At 44.4% G+C, this 19,921-nt stretch overlaps 1 protein-coding gene across 1 annotated transcript in view; it reads right to left on the reverse strand.

The window, feature by feature from the left end:
• LOC139694715 (uncharacterized) overlaps positions 1 to 19,921 on the reverse strand; it is a 198,253-nt gene that overhangs the window by 32,508 nt on the left and 145,824 nt on the right. The window contains exon 5 of the mRNA XM_071593215.1: positions 1,758 to 2,375. Within this exon, the coding sequence (XP_071449316.1) occupies positions 1,758 to 2,375 (618 nt within the window). The remainder of the gene's footprint in view (positions 1 to 1,757; positions 2,376 to 19,921) is intronic.

Here is a 19,921-nt window from a genome sequence, read left to right on the forward strand (position 1 = left end):
ACAGGTTGTAATAAATTACAAATAACCTCTAATTTGCTTCATGGACGTCATGTCCAAATGCGAGTTCACGGAGTTATCCAAGACCCACTTAAATTATAATCATAGGTCTCAACGATGTTTGTATGAATTTCAAAATAACAGCTTTCTATTTCCTTGTACAAAACGCTTATCAACGCTTTGCAAGCTTTGAAGCATTCTCCGTTTATGGAACATAAATTTCAGATAATTACCTTCTTTCGGCTCTTTATTTTTGGGTATCTTGATTTTGCGGAACTGTAATAATTTCAAATGCTATAACATTGACTGAAATCCAAATAACCTGATTTTTTAATGACGAAAACAAGGAAAACGAGCGCATAATTCACGTTATTATGGATTGAAGGGAATAAAAGTCACCATCCACTATTTCGTTCCTAACAAGAGCGTAGGAATTTTTATGATGGACGGACGGAAGGACCGGTGATGGCATAGAAAAGCTGGAGGCCTTATATGAATTTCACTTTTTCCTCAAACCACGACGACTTCTCGATAAATCTTCAAAACGATTAAAACGCCGAAAATGGAAGTCCATAGGAAAATTATTTTATAAAATTCCCTAAAATTATTTTCCCTTTGGATTGAACGACAAAAACCGAGTTTTGACTGGAACGTTGGCGAGTCTAATACCAAGACATTCACAATTTCAATTCAATGGCAAGAATCGCGCCTCAACGGGATCTGACCTATTTGTAAAGGAGCTACCAATTTTGAAAATTATATGGTAGGAGCAGACATACAGTGAAAATCGACCTAAACAACGATCTGCAGTAAGCGTTCTGAATAGGTTACTAGAGATAACGGAAGGAAAAGTATTAGGAGCATGAGAAAAATTAGTGAGAAACAGAGCAACGGTATCATAACGCTATGATAGGAGGAAAATATTTTGTTGGTAACATTCCACCAACAGGTGATTTAAAGGTAGTGAAAGTACCCCTTATGCAAAAAGCTCAAGATGGGCTTTGACTGAAGATTGCCATCTCCTTGACTCGAGGTTGACCCTATTGTGAGCTCAAGCAAATCTCATATTTCCAATTAGATCTCTCATTCAGCAGCATGCACAACAGTGCACCATATGGCTAACTACAACTGTTCGTACAAATGAACCGCAGAATAATGAACTAATGGCTTTGACTAACCTTTAAATAGTTATTCATCATTCTTCTAAAAACCCTTGGCGCAAATTGTATTTATGTGCACTTTACGACTTGGTTTAATTAATAAATATTTTGAAGCATGGATAGTAACCTGTGTCCTATTTAGCCTATATGAGATCTACAGGGAAAAAAATAGTGAGATAGTACTTTGCGCTTACCTGGTTTCTAGAAAAAACACTATTTTGGAAATAGGATTTACGTGCATACACTTCTCTCAAGACGAAGTTACCACTATGTCCTTCATTTTGAAGTCGCAGCATATCCGCGGATGGGCACGCAATGGCTAAGGTGGAAGTCCAAATGATAATTTTTAGGCAGCCCTAAAACCTAATCCTTAAACCATTACAGGACAGTGGTGCGAATATGAACTACGAAGGAACAAATGTACAAAGATAAAGGCCCTTTTCTTCAAATCTCAATGCGCCATCGATATTTCATCTCACATCTCCATCGGCACGACGGGTGTCTCGAGCGTCACGTCTCACATCTGGGCACAAAAAACGCGTCGGAACCGATTGCCAACGCTTGATTTATCGCCTGTTCGCCGATTCGCCCGTCCCTCACCTGAAGGAGTCCTCGCGGCCGTCGAAGAAGAAGAGGAGAGTGCCGAGGAGGCCGAGCTCGAGGACCGGTTGCTGTCCGTGCTCCGGCGGTCCGCATCGTCCCCGGGCCGGAACCCCCTCCGGTCCAGGGATCCGTAGGCGAGGACCCCCCCTCCCGTCACGTGGGCGCTCAGCACCCCACGGCGGCGCGGCTTCGCCTCTGGCGGGATCTGCGGCGGGAGGGACGAGGGGCCCTCGTCCTCCCGGAGGTCCGCGGGCAGTGGCGACGGCACGTAGAAGGTGGAGGGCACCTCGTGCACGGACAGGGCTCTCCGCTTCCTCAGGCCCAGGTGGAGCTGCGAGAACTTGTTCCGGATGTTCTCGGGCAGGATGCTTCTGGGGGAGGCGGACGAGGTGGATGTGGTGGAGATGGAGTCCTCATCCCGGTGGGGCGGGGTGGGGCAGGGGTCCTTACCACGGGGGAGGGACGCGGGGGAGGACGGCGAGGCAGAGGCGAGGGAGGAGGGCGAAGAGTCGAGGAGGTGCTGCGTGGTGGGCGAGTGACCGCTCGAGAAGGACGAGCACCTCCGCCTCAGTCGCCTCCACCGTTGAGAGATGCTCTTGTTCCACAGGGCAACGTCTGCAAAAGGGGCCAAAGACAACGCTCGGTTAATCCTATGCGGTAATGCCCATACAAAAAACATTTTCCAATGGCAGGAGGGTGACTGGTGATATATCTTTTCACATTTAATAATAAGAGTAAATTGAAAGCAATATTATCCTCTGGCAGGTCCCAGTTGCCATTGATTATCTGAACAAAAGTATAATTTTTTCATTAGTCCCCTTCCAACATCACATTTTACTCTCTAAAATAAAAACAAAGGAATGGTGCAATCGGATGAGAGTAATCGTACAGTGAGCATTCGAGCTACCTTAGATAAGGTGGCAATTGAGCACTGTAAACGCTCAAAGACAAAAATCAGTCACCCAGATTCTATCACTTTGTTTCCACATTTTACTGGCCGCCAATGACTTCCATTAGCCCGCCGCTTTAATAGGCAAATACATCTTTACAGGTATTTCGCCCCACGGAGACATGGGTGACATATAAGATCGAAACCATTTGAATTATTTCAATACAAAAATGAGAACAAGTGAATATTTTAAGAAATTAAAAAGCAAATGAATAAGAGTAATTGATACTTTCTAATTATATGCAGTTAGAGCTAAAAAGCACCTAAACTGTGAGTTTAATATTTTAGAGAAACTTATTATCATTGAAATAGGAAGCAAGCTCGTTCAGAGAATATTCAATAGCGATGCATCCTTAACTTCGTGAGGTAATACTTGAAAGCATCATATAGTTCTAAAGGAAGTCTTCCTCAAGACGACCACAGGCCACGAGAAAACAGCAGATTATTAATCAAACTTCGGTTTAAAGCTGAGAGGTAAGCTGAATTATTTGATTTTAGATATTCAAGAGGAGAGGGTATATCATTTCCAAAACACGAATACATACCCGAAATAAAATAAGCATGATAAATCAATAACAAGTGGGTATTTTAATCCGCTTAATTAATTTTCTTTGACATGTGACATGCGGCCATTTTTATTCAACAGACTTAGTCCATGAGTGGATGAATATTCATGTTGGGGCAAATGCGGCAGGGGCGGGGGAGATAAAAAAAAAAAAAACGAGTGAAGTGGAAAACGAGACGAAGAAGAAAAAAAAGAAGGATGCGACGGCCCATACATGACGATGCCACTGTACGGGACGATTAATAGCAACAAAAAGTGCAATTATCACCGTGGGAAACGCGAAAGGGAATAATGAAGACTCGTTTCCTGGAGGAAAGTAATTACTCAGCGAGGGCTTCCGAAAATTGGATCCTGGCCACCGTTCGCGCGGGGGCGTGAAAGGCAGAGCGAAGTGTGTGAATGCATCACCGATTCCTCGACCCGCGCGGTGTCACAATCAGCAGAGGAAGAGATCCGGACGGAGGATAAAGTGCACGCAAGGAAACGGGTAAAAATCACAGTCAGACGATGCTGTTCGCAGTCACCACGCACGGTCGTATCGGGAGCTGGAAATCTTAAAAACGCACGTAACGGTGGTTATGGATATCTGAATATTGAAGGCGACTGGTACTTTCTTCAAGTATCGACGGAGAAAAACAATTGTAAATGAGGAACACGATATAGCTCCACGCCAAAATTAGACGTTGATGTCTCCACCACACATCTGTCAAATTAACATCAAAGTCGGATTTTATCCACCCGGAAAAAGATGAAAAGGCCATTTAAAAACCTCACCAATACCGAAATTCAGAAACGACTGTTAAAACTGAAAATAATCCTAGAATTATTATTTCTTTTTTCGCGGAAGACTTTCTAAGTTGAGTGGAATGGATTTCTGTGGAATTTTCCCTCAAGTGTGTGCCCAAACGGACATTTTAAGTACATATTTCATTCGGCCAAGTTAAGTTTTAAGTACAAAAACAATCACGTCTATCAACCAACGTCTATTGCAGTACATTAATTGAACTAAAATTAATATTTCCAAAAATAGGCAAGGAAAATCTGAGATATCGAAGTCTATTACACTAATCTGCACGCAGTCAAAAAATTATCAAAATAATTAAATAACACTGCAAGGAAATGCGGAAGTAAGAACCGCGTCAAATATCACCTGAAGGTTAGAGGTGAATTTAGTCGCGGGGCAATTAACTCGATATAAAATTTTACATTGCACTTACGAACCTACGTCACTTAATTAAGTCTAGGTAATTACACACTTGCGCAAACATTTTTGCTCGTGCTAATAAGTTCTCACTAATTTTAATCAAAAATAAAAAAGTCCACGTCTGATACGAGAACTTGAAGGACAATTTGAGATGATTCCGCTCGCGGAAGTGGAGAATCTTGCGTCTCAGAAAACTCTCCTCATTGGGCAATCGTCCAACACATTTATAACGACCACTCCGTTTATAATATTATGCTATGTTTAAGAATGAAGATTACACAAAATATATGTATATAGGAAGACGTATCAGAAGAATGCATGTCAGTCTCGCGGAATCAGGGAATGATATCGCTGACCTAAGAGAAATACAACACAAAATTTTTCAGCCCCTCTTCTCACAAAAACTCACGCGCTCAGATAATGATAAAAGTGTACTCGGTTCTGTAAACAAGTTGACATCGTCAGCATGCGCTACCACTAACCCCCTCTGTCAAGGAAAAGGCACACCCGAAGGGCTGCCAACTATATGAGAATATTAAGCGGGAATTAACGACACTGTATGCACACAATTCTCCGCAGGGAGAGTGGGAAAGCCATCCAAAAAGGAAATTATAAATAAATGAGCTAGGATTTAACCGAACGGAAAGGGAAAAAAAAGACAGGGGGTAGTGGATTTGAATTGAGGCCCGCGCTACGCAGTCGCGAGGTTGTCCCAGAGAAAAGAAAGGAGCAATTGCCCTGTTCGTAGGACTCCCAGGGGATGACTCGCGTCCTCTCCACGACGACCACGTCCATTCCGCGGAAGGGCAGTCGCTGTCGGTGGAGATCCATCTCGGAAAAGGACTGCCGGCTCAGGAGGCCCCGCGGCCGGGCCACCGGGCAGGGCACAGGAGTAGGGTAGAGCGGCATCCCAGATCAGACTCAACCGACTGACTGCTGACCACCTCTCGGGAGTTTAACAACAACGAGCCCACACAACGAGCACCCACCCTCCCCCCGCTCCTCCCAGAAGAGCCACCCCCCACTTCTCCCCATACTTTCACCCGTGGCGAGGAGGAGGAGGAGATGGGATCTAATTTGTGCTCCTTCTCGCCCATGATTTTTCCTCCACTCCTCCGTACGCGCGCGCGCGGACTCCTTGACGGCCATCAACCGCGCGGGACTGAAATATACGCTTTCGCGAACCCCCCGTCGCTCATTAAATTGCGTCACTTTCTGCATTCTTGCGTACAATCTGATTTTGTTTTCGGTGATGGAGAGAGGGAATGGGAAATACGCTGGGGAGGAGAGAATGAACGAGGGAGGGTGGGGGCGACTTCCCGATCTCCTCTCCGGAGAACGGGGGGATGCGATTGGGGCGGGCGCCCTCCCCCTCGCTTCCTCGCCTCCGTGTCCATATTCGGTCGTTTCGGTCTCTCCCTCTCTCCCTCCACCGCGCGCTCTCCCGAGGCCACGAAATGGAAACGGTGTGCGGCGGGTTTGTTTGCGGGCGGAGACGGCAGGGCAACTCCGTTCCTTCTCTGTCACTTTTACTTCCTCTGCCCCTCCCGGATCGTCTGGGACGAACGTGGGGGAAATCTTTAAAAAGTGTCCTCTAAATCCTAGGCGACGGGATCCACCAATCGGGTCGGGGGAGGCTTCCGTTCAAGGAGAGGCGGGGTTGGGTAATTACTTGACGAGGGAGGCGCTCAGGGTGTGAGATCATCGACGGGTCCGAATGGGGAGAAGCGCTGGAAAATATGTAGATTGGTGGGGAAACTGCGTCGGTAACTGTCCAATCTCAACTTCAGCGAAACAGGTCGCGTTTGCACGTCACGTACGATCGTGAGTATATTTTGACTGCCGTTCTTACAAGCTCCACCCTGAGTGGGGACCGAGATTCCTAGGGTAGTGTTTTTTTCAGTTTTGGGGAACAAACGACGGATTTCATCTGCAACTATCCACTGTTACTTTCTGTTTGATAAGTACTCGCGATATTTGAATTTTTATCACCACAAACAAAATGGAAAGATTCATATCATGTATCCCGTTTGCTTTAGTGAGTACTGACCGAACTCCGAAGATACACTGGCTAAAGACCTATCTCTGATTACACTACGATCAAAAAAGAAATGAGAAATCTTAGCTGATACATGGCTAATGTTGATCGTTTCATGCCATTAATATGTTTTAATGGAGACTCATTCTTTATTCACGTAATGCCAATTTTACGCTTACAATACTTCTCACGAGGCTCCCATCCGCGGACTCACCAATGAAATTTCTACCCTGATTATGAATCAACCACACAGTTCATCTTAGGTCTCATGGGTGCACATCGCATAAAAAAATCAAGCATAGATGAGGGCGATAAAGCAAACTTTCTTTCAATCCTTGGAATTGGTTTACTGGTATAAAATAATTACATTCAGAGGGATTCACTGAAGCGTACCTACATAATTACAGTCCATAATCAACATCCTCTCTCAAATTTCTTGCACGCACGTTAATCTGATCATATGACACCGATGAGTCAATGTATTCCATGACTGCAGGGGATTCCTTCATTACCGATAACCATCTAGAAATTGAAGCAACCCTTCATAAAAAAAATATGAGATACATCATTTTTCTCGTCTTAAATTGGCGATCGACTATGTTCGATCCAAATCTCCCCAAAATCCTGATGGCATCTCAGATTACAGCCCGGGAGACAACATGGAGAAAACGAGTTCAGCGGCGGAGTTAATAAGCATAAATAAATAAACAATAGGATGTCCGAAGGCATGTCTCGAGGCGAAAGTTATCAAGGATTCCATACAGGATGAGAGAAGGCACCGATCTCCTTAGTTAGCGGATGCCAAGCACTCAAGGACGGTTTCACCGTAAAACCTCCCCAAACGAAGGCACTTAATTGCCAAAGAATGACATAAAAAGTATTTATCTTCCTGGTACCGTATTTAGTGCGGTCGTGAAGCGGACGTGGGGTTTTATAGCCTACGAGGGAAAAAAATTGCGGCGGGCGATTTGAAAAAAATAAATAAGGTGAGGAGGCCTTATTCCTCTTTTCCAATCAGCGCCGTGCTCCACATAAAGAAATCTATAAACGAAATTCCTGTGGAAACGACGATTGAGGATTGAGGTTTACTCGTCCGGAATGTAAGAGATAACGTCCGGATGAACCGGCTTACTTGCTCCCACTCTCTTTCTCTCTCTCTCTTCAAAGCGGAGATCCTCTTTGAAGCGTTAACGACTTCGGTCGGTGGGAAATAAACGGTCAACGGATTTTAAAAGGTATGAATGCACCCAACAGCCCATTGCCATTACCCACCCTGCACCGGGGGGGAAAGTGTTTCAGTTACAGAGCACCAGAGTGCATGAGCAAGCACGCCGGGCCGTGCTCATGACGAGCCTTCGTAAATATACAATAATCACTGGAGAAAAACTATCGCGAACCCCTATATGGATCTCCGGCCTTGAGACTGAAGTGGTCGCACGGACTCCAAATTACCACGAAAAGTCATCGTTATGACATTCACGAAATATCTACATTATGTACGGATTTGCATTTGCGAGATGGGGATATGCATATGTCATTTGCACCATTTCAGTTTTTCACTTAAAATTGTACGGCGGCGGTTCTTTCCCCCACTGATCGAACCGATCTGAGCCGATATGTTTTTTTCGCAGCCGCCTGGAAGAAGAGGTCTTAACGCCCACGTCGGGGACTCGGGGAGATAAACTTAGTAAGAGCCGAGCATCATCAACCCCTACCGTGAGATGGAGGGGGAGGGGGGGCGTTTCCGTGGGATGTCGGGGAGACATGTGCGAAGGACCAAGAATAGAGTTAGCAAACAGAGGTTGGGCCGACGAAAGAGAGTCGTGACAATATCGAGTCAGAAGCGGAGTCGTTTGGGTCGCCGATCAAAGTCATCCCCTATATGGCAAAGTAGTATGATCAAGAGAGGAGAGGGGGGCGGTAGATAAGCAAAATTGATGGTATAACGCAAACCAAAAGAGGCACGGGACACGGTTTGAATTCTAAACGAGAGTGAAAAGAATTTGAAAGCTCCGGCCGGCAATGCCAAAAAAAAAACCGGTTTTCACTATTTTTAATGGATGATTACGTCAGTGTCGTGAGACGCTCTGGTAGAATTGAATCATATTTCAAACGTATGCTTTCGGAAACGTAAAAATTAGTGCGTGCATTTGAAAAACTTGTCCTTCTCATATAATAACCAAAATCGTCATAATTCTATCTTGTTCTGAGGGACACACGATGTTTGTAGAGTTTAAAGAACCTACAAACAACAAATATTTCGAGCAACCTAGCTGCATCAATGCAATGCCTTCAATCGCATCAATTCGTCAGAATAAGGTCCATTTGCAGCTCGTGGATTTTGTAGAGTTGTTTGACCTCGAGTGATCAGTGATTCCAAGACGATCTGTACGCATTCACAGGACTAGATGCGTCGGAGAGACCATTTTACTGCTAGTTCATTTTCAACTGGATTAAAGGAATAAATAACTTTTGAAATGACAACGGTTCTGAGAAGCATGGAAAAGATGGTACTGGCACTTCACGGAGCGCGCAAAAATCCAATTTCATAAAATAATATCATCACTCAAGAAGGAACCTTCAGCTAGTATGTCAAGTGAGACGAGTGATCGTGACACATTTGAGTGCCTGTGAATACGTGTGTATACGTGCGAAATATTAACGCGCTCACGGAGACCGTTCCGTGAGTCACTAACGCCTTAGCATCAGAAGTTCATAACCCCGAGGGAGACGAGAGCGTCTGGGCGTCTCTTATCTCTCTCTCCCCCCGGAGGAGGAAGGACGGAGGAAAAACAAACAGGCCGTGACTACTTCTACCCACAAGATTTCCTCACGTGCAGGGAAACTATCGAGAAAGCAGAACTGTTATCAGGAGAGAGCAAACTTGGTCCAATGCTTACGATTTTTCCCTCAGTGCGATCTATTCGGGAATTGAAATAACATCTATCGCATACCTAACCGACATGCCCTTGCAATCACCACACAAACCATACATTTTCCCCGTGCACATTCGTGCATTAAGGAAAAGAGAGCAAATTCTGCGGAGCAGTGGTTTTTTCAAAAATGTGTCACCCTCAGGAAAACAAACGGCCCCATTCGTGCAACTGACGTTATATTTCCATCAGGTTTAGGCATGGATTCAATCTCGTTCTTTTAAATTAAAATAGCCATTGACCAAATTGAATTTATTCAGAGGTGAAATCCATTCCGAAGTGCATACATGAATACTCTTTAAATCTGGCCACGATCCCGAGCAAACCTCACATTTTGTTTGACGTAAAATGCATTCTGAGGGGTAGACAACTTCTAGTACAATGGCAAGGAATAGGCGAAAAATGGTCATCAAATGAGAAACTTTTATAAGAAACGGTTTTTACCTCTCCATATTTTCAAATACGAACATATTAGACTTTTTTTAATGCCATAGTATCCTTCAATTTAAAGTTCAACTATATCCCTAGCAATCCTTTGAAAAGTATTTGGAGAATAATAGTTTAAATGATATTATGATTACTAAAAGTGAGATAACGCAAGTGACCAACTCTTGAAATAGAATTTCAATTCCTCAGACCATTCAACCGGGCTCTAGGATATTAGCTACCACAATTCGGAGAACTAAATATGAATCCCCAACAAGCCTTCATATAATGAAGTATAAGAAATTTTTCGACTGTGGTCACACTTATATATTGATAGAGATGAGTACGATATTTCATTCTTTTCCATTATTAGCCATGAGAAAGATTCAGCTAACTATGATCTACACTCAAACCAAATAATGCCCCGGGATCAACTCCCAAGTGGATGCATTTTGTTGCTAGGTGGAACGCCGTCACATGAGACAATTTTACTTTTGCAGTCACTTTGTTCATAAACATCCAAAAATACTGAAAGCTCTACTCAGAGGGATGATGTGCAGAATCCCCTTCATTATTTGGTAGGAAACGCGTATTTTTGCACAGAACGTATCTCCTAGGGTGCCCGGAAATGATAAAGTGGGTAAAAATAAACACTAAATGATAAGTTATCGTGTCAAATGACGCTTTTAGCTACATTTTTTCACAAAAGCTGGGGTAAATGGCCCGAAATGTAACTGAGGCGCAAACCAAAGAAAGAAACCTGCCTTATTGAGTAGTTGACTAACCAACAGGCCTTTGGTTTTGGGCCGCAAGAATTATTCATCCAAGCTTTATTAATTCCAATGGCTACTAAATATAATAATCGGATTCCGGAAATAGTGGAGACATTTTCTGTGATTTTACGCTTTCAGCTGTACTTTAATTGAGAATATACTTATGATGGAGAGATTTCAAATCTGTGGGATCTGCTAATTAAGACAAAAAATGTTTGTGGGGAAATACCGATTTCCAATTCATTTCCTGCAATAAATTAAATCGAGTCGCATACTAGCATAGAAACAGGTTAAAGCGGTTGGCAGAATATCCTTAAAGATTTTAACCTCTATAAAATCAGCATCAAGTGGGCAATTGGCATTACAAAAGGCACTTTCGTTAAAAAAATATACTATATTTCAGAGTCGATGCGACCAAATCGTGCATTAACGGGTGAACTACCATAGATAAAATCGTCGAGAGCTAAAGAGTAATAAAACTTCGATAAACTTGAAAAATGACCGTGTCTCAAAAAAATTATCACGTGGGGCCTTGGTTCGATCGTAAAAGTCGCCGAAAGGGATAGATATCGCCGAACGACCCGGTGGGAATGACGCCGCAGCTCGAATTAATGCGCAGTGGCGAAATTTATTTTACTCCCCATTCTCTCCTTCACACCCACACACCCCTTCATTGCCTTCTTCTCCCATGAGTTTTCCGCTCGGAACATCACGTCGTTCTCTCACTATCGACCCCCGTTTCTTAAATCTACAAGTCGATTTACAAGTCCGCAATATACGATATTGAATTCAATATAAAAATTACAAATTCACACGCCGTGTACCGTAGGAAAGTTACATGGTGGGCAGTACCGACGACAGGCACCCCAAGTGCAAATTTCGAGGATTTGACGCGTAACTTAGAGAAACGAGCCCCGGGAGAAGGAAGGGCGAGAGGGCGGGACACCGCACAACACCACCGTGGTGTGGTGTTGAATGAGTCCACTCCCACCCATGTACGGAAAGGGTTACGACGAGAGGGACTGGGATGGAGAGGGCAAAATGCGGCCTCGAATCGGGCAATAAAGGGTCGACGGAGCCGCCAAAAACCACAAGTCTGCCATCTCCATCGAGTTGGGACGCCGAGGCTGGAGGGACACTCGGACGGCGGCGATCTTTACGTGGGCGGGAGGTGTTTCGTGCGTGCGGGAGAGGGAAAGAGAGAGAGAGGTGGCGGGGAAAGAGGAATGAGGAAGGGCAGCGGATTTCGTAATCGCGCCCAACGCCCGCCGATTCCTTTCCGTCCACCACACTCCCAAGAAGTCGGGGCCTCTTTCCCCGCCACCCCCCCCCCCCTTCCTGGTATGTCCTCGGACCTGACCGCCGACCGTCACCTGTGCGTCACCTACCACAGTCGGCCGCTCGGACCGCGTGAGCATGTTCTTCCGCCAGGGTTAACGCAAAATTGACAACTCAAGTGGGCGATAAGTTTCCAGGAAGGGTGTTAATCACGCTTGAAGAAAACGCAAGCGGTCAAAACAACGACGGGCGGAGAACTGATTTAATGGTGATCTTTTAATCGACCGATTCTTTTTTGTGAGTGTGAAATTTGACGTATGCTGGAGCTAAACCACGTTTTTTTCGATTTCACAAGGTTTTGAGACTGTAAAAACTCCGTGAGCAAGGACATGGAGGACGACGGAACTTCGAGATTATCAGGTATAAATGAAACGAGGCGTTCATAAATCAACGGCATCCAAACGACAACAGAGAAATAGTTTCCTCCGATATACGTACGCATAAATGACATTTTTCCATCGCTGCGAGTGGGACCGAAAATTTTGAAGTATTGCGAAGAACTTAAAAGTTAGCACTTCATCACGTGAATGAATGAATAGATTTTTCTATAAGTTTTATATAAGTAGATAGACCGTTTTTAACGATGCGAATTCCATCAGAGAGAATGCGAATCGACAGACGCAAGGACATGAACGTGTTCGTATGAGCACGAAACTCGCGAATGTAGACAACATTTGATTTGTTTGATTTATTTTCATTTACACCAGCCATGGAGGCCAACGCAAGCAGATGCGGGTGACCGTCCAGTGACGGAGGTCGTCGCCCTCTGTCCTCTTTATTTTATTAGGGCCCACTCACAATCGCGTAAAAGAATTTCCGATCTCAAAAAAAATTGAAATCGCGTCGAGGACGCGTTCCGTAAAGTACGTTACGATTGATTGGATTCCAAAAAAAAGCACACAAAGCCGATGGGTATGAAAAAGCAAAAAACGGATCACGCGCAGCCGAATTCCATGAATCACCTCCGCTTCCAACTTCACCAGTTTATTTTTCGGCAATTTTTTCCACCGAAGATTAAAGGCTCCAACGGCTACCTTATCTCGTCGTTTTGCATTGAGACACGATGACACTGGCGTGAAAGAATCATCGGGAGGATTTTTGGGAACTTTACCATTTACTGGGACGAGGAGCGTTGTCCATGGAGAGACCATAGTTTCCTCATCCCCTTCTGGTTATAAAGCCTCTTTATCAGCAGCCCTTTTAAAAGCCAAAATATATTAATCGGAGTATGATCATTGCCCTCAAAAAAATTTGAGACAGTGGATTAGAAGATCAAACCAAAATTAAGGGAGGATAATGATTAACTGCTCTACAGAGCTAAGATAGAGCAGAATGGGGGAAGTTTGCCATTCCATGCCCCTATTGCGCAGGTCGCACGAGACCACACTAACTACTTTTGTCGCAAGAACATTAAATTTTCAAGTTTAAGGATCAACTTGCCAAAATTGATTCGAAATAATTATTTTAAACGGTTACTTTTGTAGTTTCGTATACGTAGTACTTTAGTGATAACACGGCATCGATTAAATAAGGAGCCGGATTTACTTAAGACAACCGAAATATGCTTTTTGCATCATTATTAGAGAATGTGGATATTGTTTATTTATTGATGATAGAAAAGATCGTAAAATGGAATTGGAAACATCTAATATAACACTACAAAAACCACTCCTGCTTTTATGTTTCGTTGCTGAAAATTTCTTTCGTTTAGGATGACTAAGGATCTCCATTATATTCCTTCCTATAATGGAAATGAATTTCAGAAGCTTTCCGAATATTAAACTGTGTAGACCTTGCAGGAATTAATCAACTTTTTCAACTACATCTTCAAACCTCGAGTGAATATCGTTTTTCAATTAGCAAATAAGATTAAAATTGATGCACCAGTCTCTTTACCTCAGTAAATAGTTTATTTATTCATGCACAACAAACTACATTGCACTGAAGATGCCAGCGCAGGTGGGACTGAAGAGTTTAACCACCCTGACGTGCTGGACCACCCCTCGATATCCGAAACACAATACATACCAACGAAGCGATCGTGGCGAAGAATGTGAGACGGTCAGGTTTCGCCACCCACCACGGAATGTGCTGCGGGCCACCCCTAGCCACAAATCCACCCTGGGGGATTCAGGCGAGTCGGGGTGGCGTCAAAAGAGAAGAGGGTGATGGGGTAGGTACGAGGAGGGGGCGCCGCGGGGGAGGAGGAGGAGGAAACTGCGGGGGCGGAAGCCGAGAAGCAAGCGAAGAGGCGGCGGGAAGCAGGAGATTACGTCAGTGGGCGGTCGGCCGCGGGCGGAAAGAGTAGGGAGTCCCTTCCTCTCGGTTCTCTGTCGCCGCGATCACCGGGCGACGCCAAAAGCAAGGAATGCGACGTCCATCACGAGTCCCCGAGCACGAGCTCCTGCGTCAAAACAAGGGTGACGCACCCGTCCGCATACAAAGGGTTGGCGAAGGAGGGTGGGGTGGAGAATAGTGGAAGGGGGATGACGACCGAGTGAAGAGAGGACGCATCGTCCGGGCAACCGATCAAGTGGAATGGGTGGTCTACCCCCTGAACTCCCCTCCCCCGCGAACCAATTTCATCCGTCCGTTCCCTTCTCCCCAGGGGGGCAGTCGGCGAAGAGTGAATGAACCCTGCGGTACCAGAGCCCCATTGTTTCCGGCTCCTCTGGATGGGGGGTCGCAGTTCACCTCTTTTTCCTTCGCCCTCCGGCGTCGAAATTGATTATCTGACGAGAGGGGGTGCGGCCAAGATGAACCCCGAAGAAACCCGGCCTTTTACAGATCTGTGAAAAATAAAAATGAGCCAGTTTAACGCGAAATCGAGACGCGAGGTGGCTCCACGTATGTCGACAGTACTAGGACTTGACCACGAGCGGAATTTTTCAATAGTCGGTCGAACAAGAAAGTGAAATAGACAATACACATTATTGATTGAAATTAAATTTAATAAAAGATTTATATGGCTTTTTTTAAATAGTTTTGTTTCCTTGGCTAGGTGAAAGTCAAAACTGGATATTAAAAGTTCACTGGAAATGAATTCGACATCATGATTGGCGGAAATTAAACACGAGAAAAATAGCCATACAACCTTCTACAAGAAAAATTAAAATTAAAACGGGGAAAAACATCGTAAAGGTAACCGCTATTTATTTCAGAACGATAAGGAAAATAAGATTGGATTAAATAATAAGCTCATGCAAATTACTTCGTCGCGTTTGAAAAAAGCAGCGCAAGGACACAGATTTTTTGCGGAAGAGCGCATTGCTCATCTTTTTACGTATGCTTTTTGCTGAAGGCGCTCTAAGGTCTCGGAGGAACTCTGCAAAAGAAATTGCACGGAGCTGAAGTCGACCTCGGAGAGAGGTGGTCGGGGCATCAGTTTTCGCACGCCCTGCCCGGAAGCGGGAATTGAGTCACCGCGGAGGGCGATAGCGACGGGGCCGGTTGGGAAGTGAGGAAGCGGTTTCCTGCACTGCGACTCTAAAAATAATAAATTGGACGAGCGCTTTCACGCAACGAGCGTCACTTCTTGCCCCGAATTCCAAGTAGCTCCAATCGTAGGCTTTGGGAGGCGAGAATATCTGACGTGGCCACACTACTCATTCCATCTCGCCCCACGGACATAATACTAGAAGAGAGTAGAACAGCACACTATTGCGTGTCCTCTGTAACAAATTAACTCATAGTCTATTTCTTCTATATCTACCGCACCCGCAAGACAGAGCGACATCTAGCGGCGTCACTCACCCCACATCCGTCGATTCAGGATCCCTTGAGATAGCGGCGGGTATTATTTACAGGGATTGGATGTTTACGGCGTGTTCACACATACGATAACACCGCTGCTCCTTCCATGTCGGTAGAGAGAGTACATAGTTTTCATCCGTAACACGTCTCACATTTTTATCTCGATCCCATTACCTTCGCGTCAGTTCTCACGCTGATAAAAATATTTGAGCTGAAACACTCTCCTTACTGCTTTAGCAGAATATTCGTGAGCACGGTGGCACCAAAACTGTCGGCTTAAGGAGAAAACCCAATTCAATATTACTCGACTACTGACCTCACCTTCACTTTCTAAAAATGCAGAAACACGAAGAATGAGGAATTACCTAGAGCTAAATGAAAAGTTAATGGGTATAAATATCTTACTATGACTTTTTTAACTGACCAGATACATCGAACCGGCACAAGTATGGAAATGACATAACATACGTCATCACTTTCTTGAGAAGGTACCTACCTATTGCGCCACGGATATAATTAAATAGGTCATCTTTCAAAGTGAAATTAGTACTTCTAGCTTTCTCCAAGACAACCTGATCGATCTCAGTGTTATTAAACGGTGTCATTAAACACCATTTTATTGTCACGATAGTATTAAATCCGCCCACATACTAAAGAATCCTAATCCAGCGTTTTAAAGGAACTGAAATGATATTTAAAGCGTATAACTATTTGAAATCAAAGAAAAAATGCACAGAGATTGATGAACCTGCATCTTATCCACTGGAATAACTTCCACTGTGAGGTGGATCACAATTTAACAATGAAAAAATTAACCCGGGCATGAAGGCTGATCGAACTACCAATTGAATCTTTCAAATCCATCAAAACTCCACGTGATATTTGGCATAATAATTGAAATTAATATCTTAATTACTTACTCGAAAACACTCGGCTATATCTTTTCATTTTAGTTAGAAATATATTCACAAGTGAACAAACTTTTAACCAAAGAATGATACAATGGAACAACAAAGGAAGAGATTTTTTTTTTACTACTGAAGAGGTTCATTTACAGGCCCATATAAATAGGGAAAAATCACCCTCTCAGGATAATCGCTCGCAAACTTCCTTTCCTTATTAAATGCGTATTCGCTTCCACGAAATCAAAGTATAAATTGAATTTTAAAGTGTGAAGAAATCGTCCCAAAACAAGGACTCTTAACCAAGCAAAGCACCTGCACGCAATTACGCTCGACTTCAATCCCCCCCCCCACTCCCTTGGTCGACCGCAGAAAATTCTATCCTTTGGAATTCAATAACCTACACCGTAATTAATCCGAAGGTGAGGAGGTGGGTGGGAAAACACAAATTTCAATTATAGCTCATCGACATGCTATACCATAGACGCCCATGCACATAATTAGAACGCGAGCGTGATCCGGACGTGGAGTGAAACCCAGCCGGGGAAATATGCAAATTTAACGGCGGAAGGATTCCTTGGAGCAAAACGACAAATAGAGCAGCTCTTGACAAGTGATGTGAAATTGTATCGGGCGCCAAAGCCTACGCGGAAGCCGACGCAGCCCCGATATTAATTTTTCATTCCATTTGGCTCCGTGGGCGCAAGGGCATTAATGCAGCCGGTCGGGTCGGTGGGAGCGAGTGAAAGGAGAGGAGGGACGGCGAGGTGATGGCGTGTCTTCCGGGGTGCTAAAAACAGCGACGAAGAGCGAGCGACGAGGCAACGGCCCTTGGTTTAAACGCGGTAGAATGGGGAGGAAAATGGACCGGAAAAATCAAAAGACGCACGAGGGAGGGATTCTGGATTTTGGAAGCCAATGTTTGCAGTGCTTCGACCGACTTCGACGACCGACGAGTCAAAAAATTGTCACCTGGGACAAAAATAAATGCTAAGGAAAACTCGAGAAATAATATCCATAAAACTACGACTAATCCCGTGAAATGTCCTTGGAATGAGAAAAAAAACAATTCCTGAAGGTTGGCTTGGACAGGTGAAGCAAACCTCGCCTCGTACTAATCACTACGGAGCATGAAGATTACACTCTCATGATACGAAGGTTAGTGGACGAATCCCAGAAGGATCTGGTAACTTGAGGTCTGAAAAAGGGAAAACGTGGTTTCGAACGAGAAACCCTATGAACAGCGGTTGAATGTTCTATTCGGTCGAACAATACTCCTCTGATAAAGCAAGCTCAATCACCAAACGATGACCACAATAATTTACATACAAGATTCACCTATTACAATTCTCGTCCGGCGCAGCAATACATTAGGGCCATGGAAAAAATAATCTCAACATTTCCCTGCAACCCTATAGGGTGCTTGTGGGTATGGACCGGTCCATTACACCAGGGAGTCTGGCTATGTCCAACATCCACTCTATCTCCTTCCCCCTTCTGCTTACGACATTTGAACCGATACTGCGTCGCATTTCAGATAAGGTGGTCGACACCAAACGCGCACAAAATCGCGACTTCCTCGAAATCCAGAAGGACAGCACCGACCCACGTCACCTCTGGCGACGCCCGACGCGAATCGAGGACACGACCGCAGTCCCTATCGTAACTCTCCCACGCAGGGAAAATTCGCACAATCGTAAGCAAGACCCAGATTCAAATATCCGAGGGACTGAAATAAAACTCCATCCGCAGCATGGAGAGACAACGGATTCTTCCGCAGCGATAAGTACCCCAGCGAGGACTTGGCAAAGAAAAAACGGTTGGGCACCAGTGCCGGAGGCACTATTTAATTAGGCATCCTGAGTTAATTGATATTCCTCACCTCCGAATCTTAATTCATGCCGCATTACGTACATAATTACGCTATGACGCATACATATTTCATGCCTTCCCTCGATGCGCATTCGCGGGACTTTTCTACAACAAAGCCGGGAGGAACTTACACAATTGAAAAGTCCATGGCGTAATAAAAACGCTGGGAAGAGTCGTGGAGGACGAGTTAATCGGCAGAGCTCCACCCCGCATAACGATGAATCTCGGACTACAGCTCCCAAGCTCTTTTCAGACATGACATAATGGTCGTGTGTGGTCTTTTGGATATATAATTCCTACAAAGACCCAAAGAGATGAGTCTGTCCCTTAGAAGGAAAGGTCATCAATCACATAATTCACTAAGGCTCCCTTAATTAAATTCTACAGATATCGGATGGCTATGTTCTCGGAACACGTGAAATTAGGTCTATTGCAATGGGACCGTAATTTTCGGAAATATTTAAGACACTTTCCGATCGCATTCAAAAGCTTTCCATAAGGCGATGATGTATCGAGTTATGAAGCAAAGTCTTCAGGGTAACAAGAAAGCGCATGATTCGAGACGTGGCCACCTTCACGGCGATCAAACGGGAATAAAAAAGCGCTACTTTTGTTAAAGTGCACGAAGATGGGATTTGAATATGAAGGAAATCAATTGCCAACAATGATTAAGCAGCTCGTTACCCCAAGTCATTAAATATCTAGGGAACAGTGAAAACGAAGCCACGGCAATACTTGGAAGTTGATCAGAAGATCCATGCACACATTTCCATTTATGAAAGCCTGAGCGTTCATCTCGCCTCAAGGGAAATCATTAAAAAAACTCACAACTTTACAAGAAGACAGTTTTGATAAAGAAAAGACTTCCGTCTGTTCGGATCGAAGAGAAGTTTCAAAATAATAACAGAGCAAATAAGATTCACGAAGCTGTTTCGATTATAACATGCAAAATAATGCAACGACATATTCTGTTTTATGGCAGGATGATTCCATATTGCATACGCTCTTTTTGAAAAAGTAAACTCGCACAACAGCCAATTACCATTTTTGAACGAAAGAGAAAACCCAAAAAATGGAAGAAGAGATCAAATCTCATCTAAACGAAAGAGAACGACCAACCTTGAATGAGTGCCATGGTAATCATTCGCGGTAACACCGTCCGGTCCTCCCTTTTGTGGTGCCTAGCAACACTCCGCATGAATGTCACTTGGTAATATACAACTGGTCACGATGAAACTGACTGAGATCATCTTGCCGAACGTGAAAGAAGCGAGGAGAATGAGAATTTGCTAATGCACGCCGTGCGTGGGCACCGGTGGAAAGGGTCCCGGAGAGTAGTATGTGTACACACAGACAGACACACACACACACACAAGCACGCGAACACACATAAATATCGCGCTCATAA

This window comes from Hetaerina americana, unplaced genomic scaffold (assembly GCF_022747635.1).
Source record: "Hetaerina americana unplaced genomic scaffold, ioHetAmer1.1.p SCAF_53, whole genome shotgun sequence".
Classification (NCBI taxonomy): domain Eukaryota; kingdom Metazoa; phylum Arthropoda; class Insecta; order Odonata; family Calopterygidae; genus Hetaerina; species Hetaerina americana.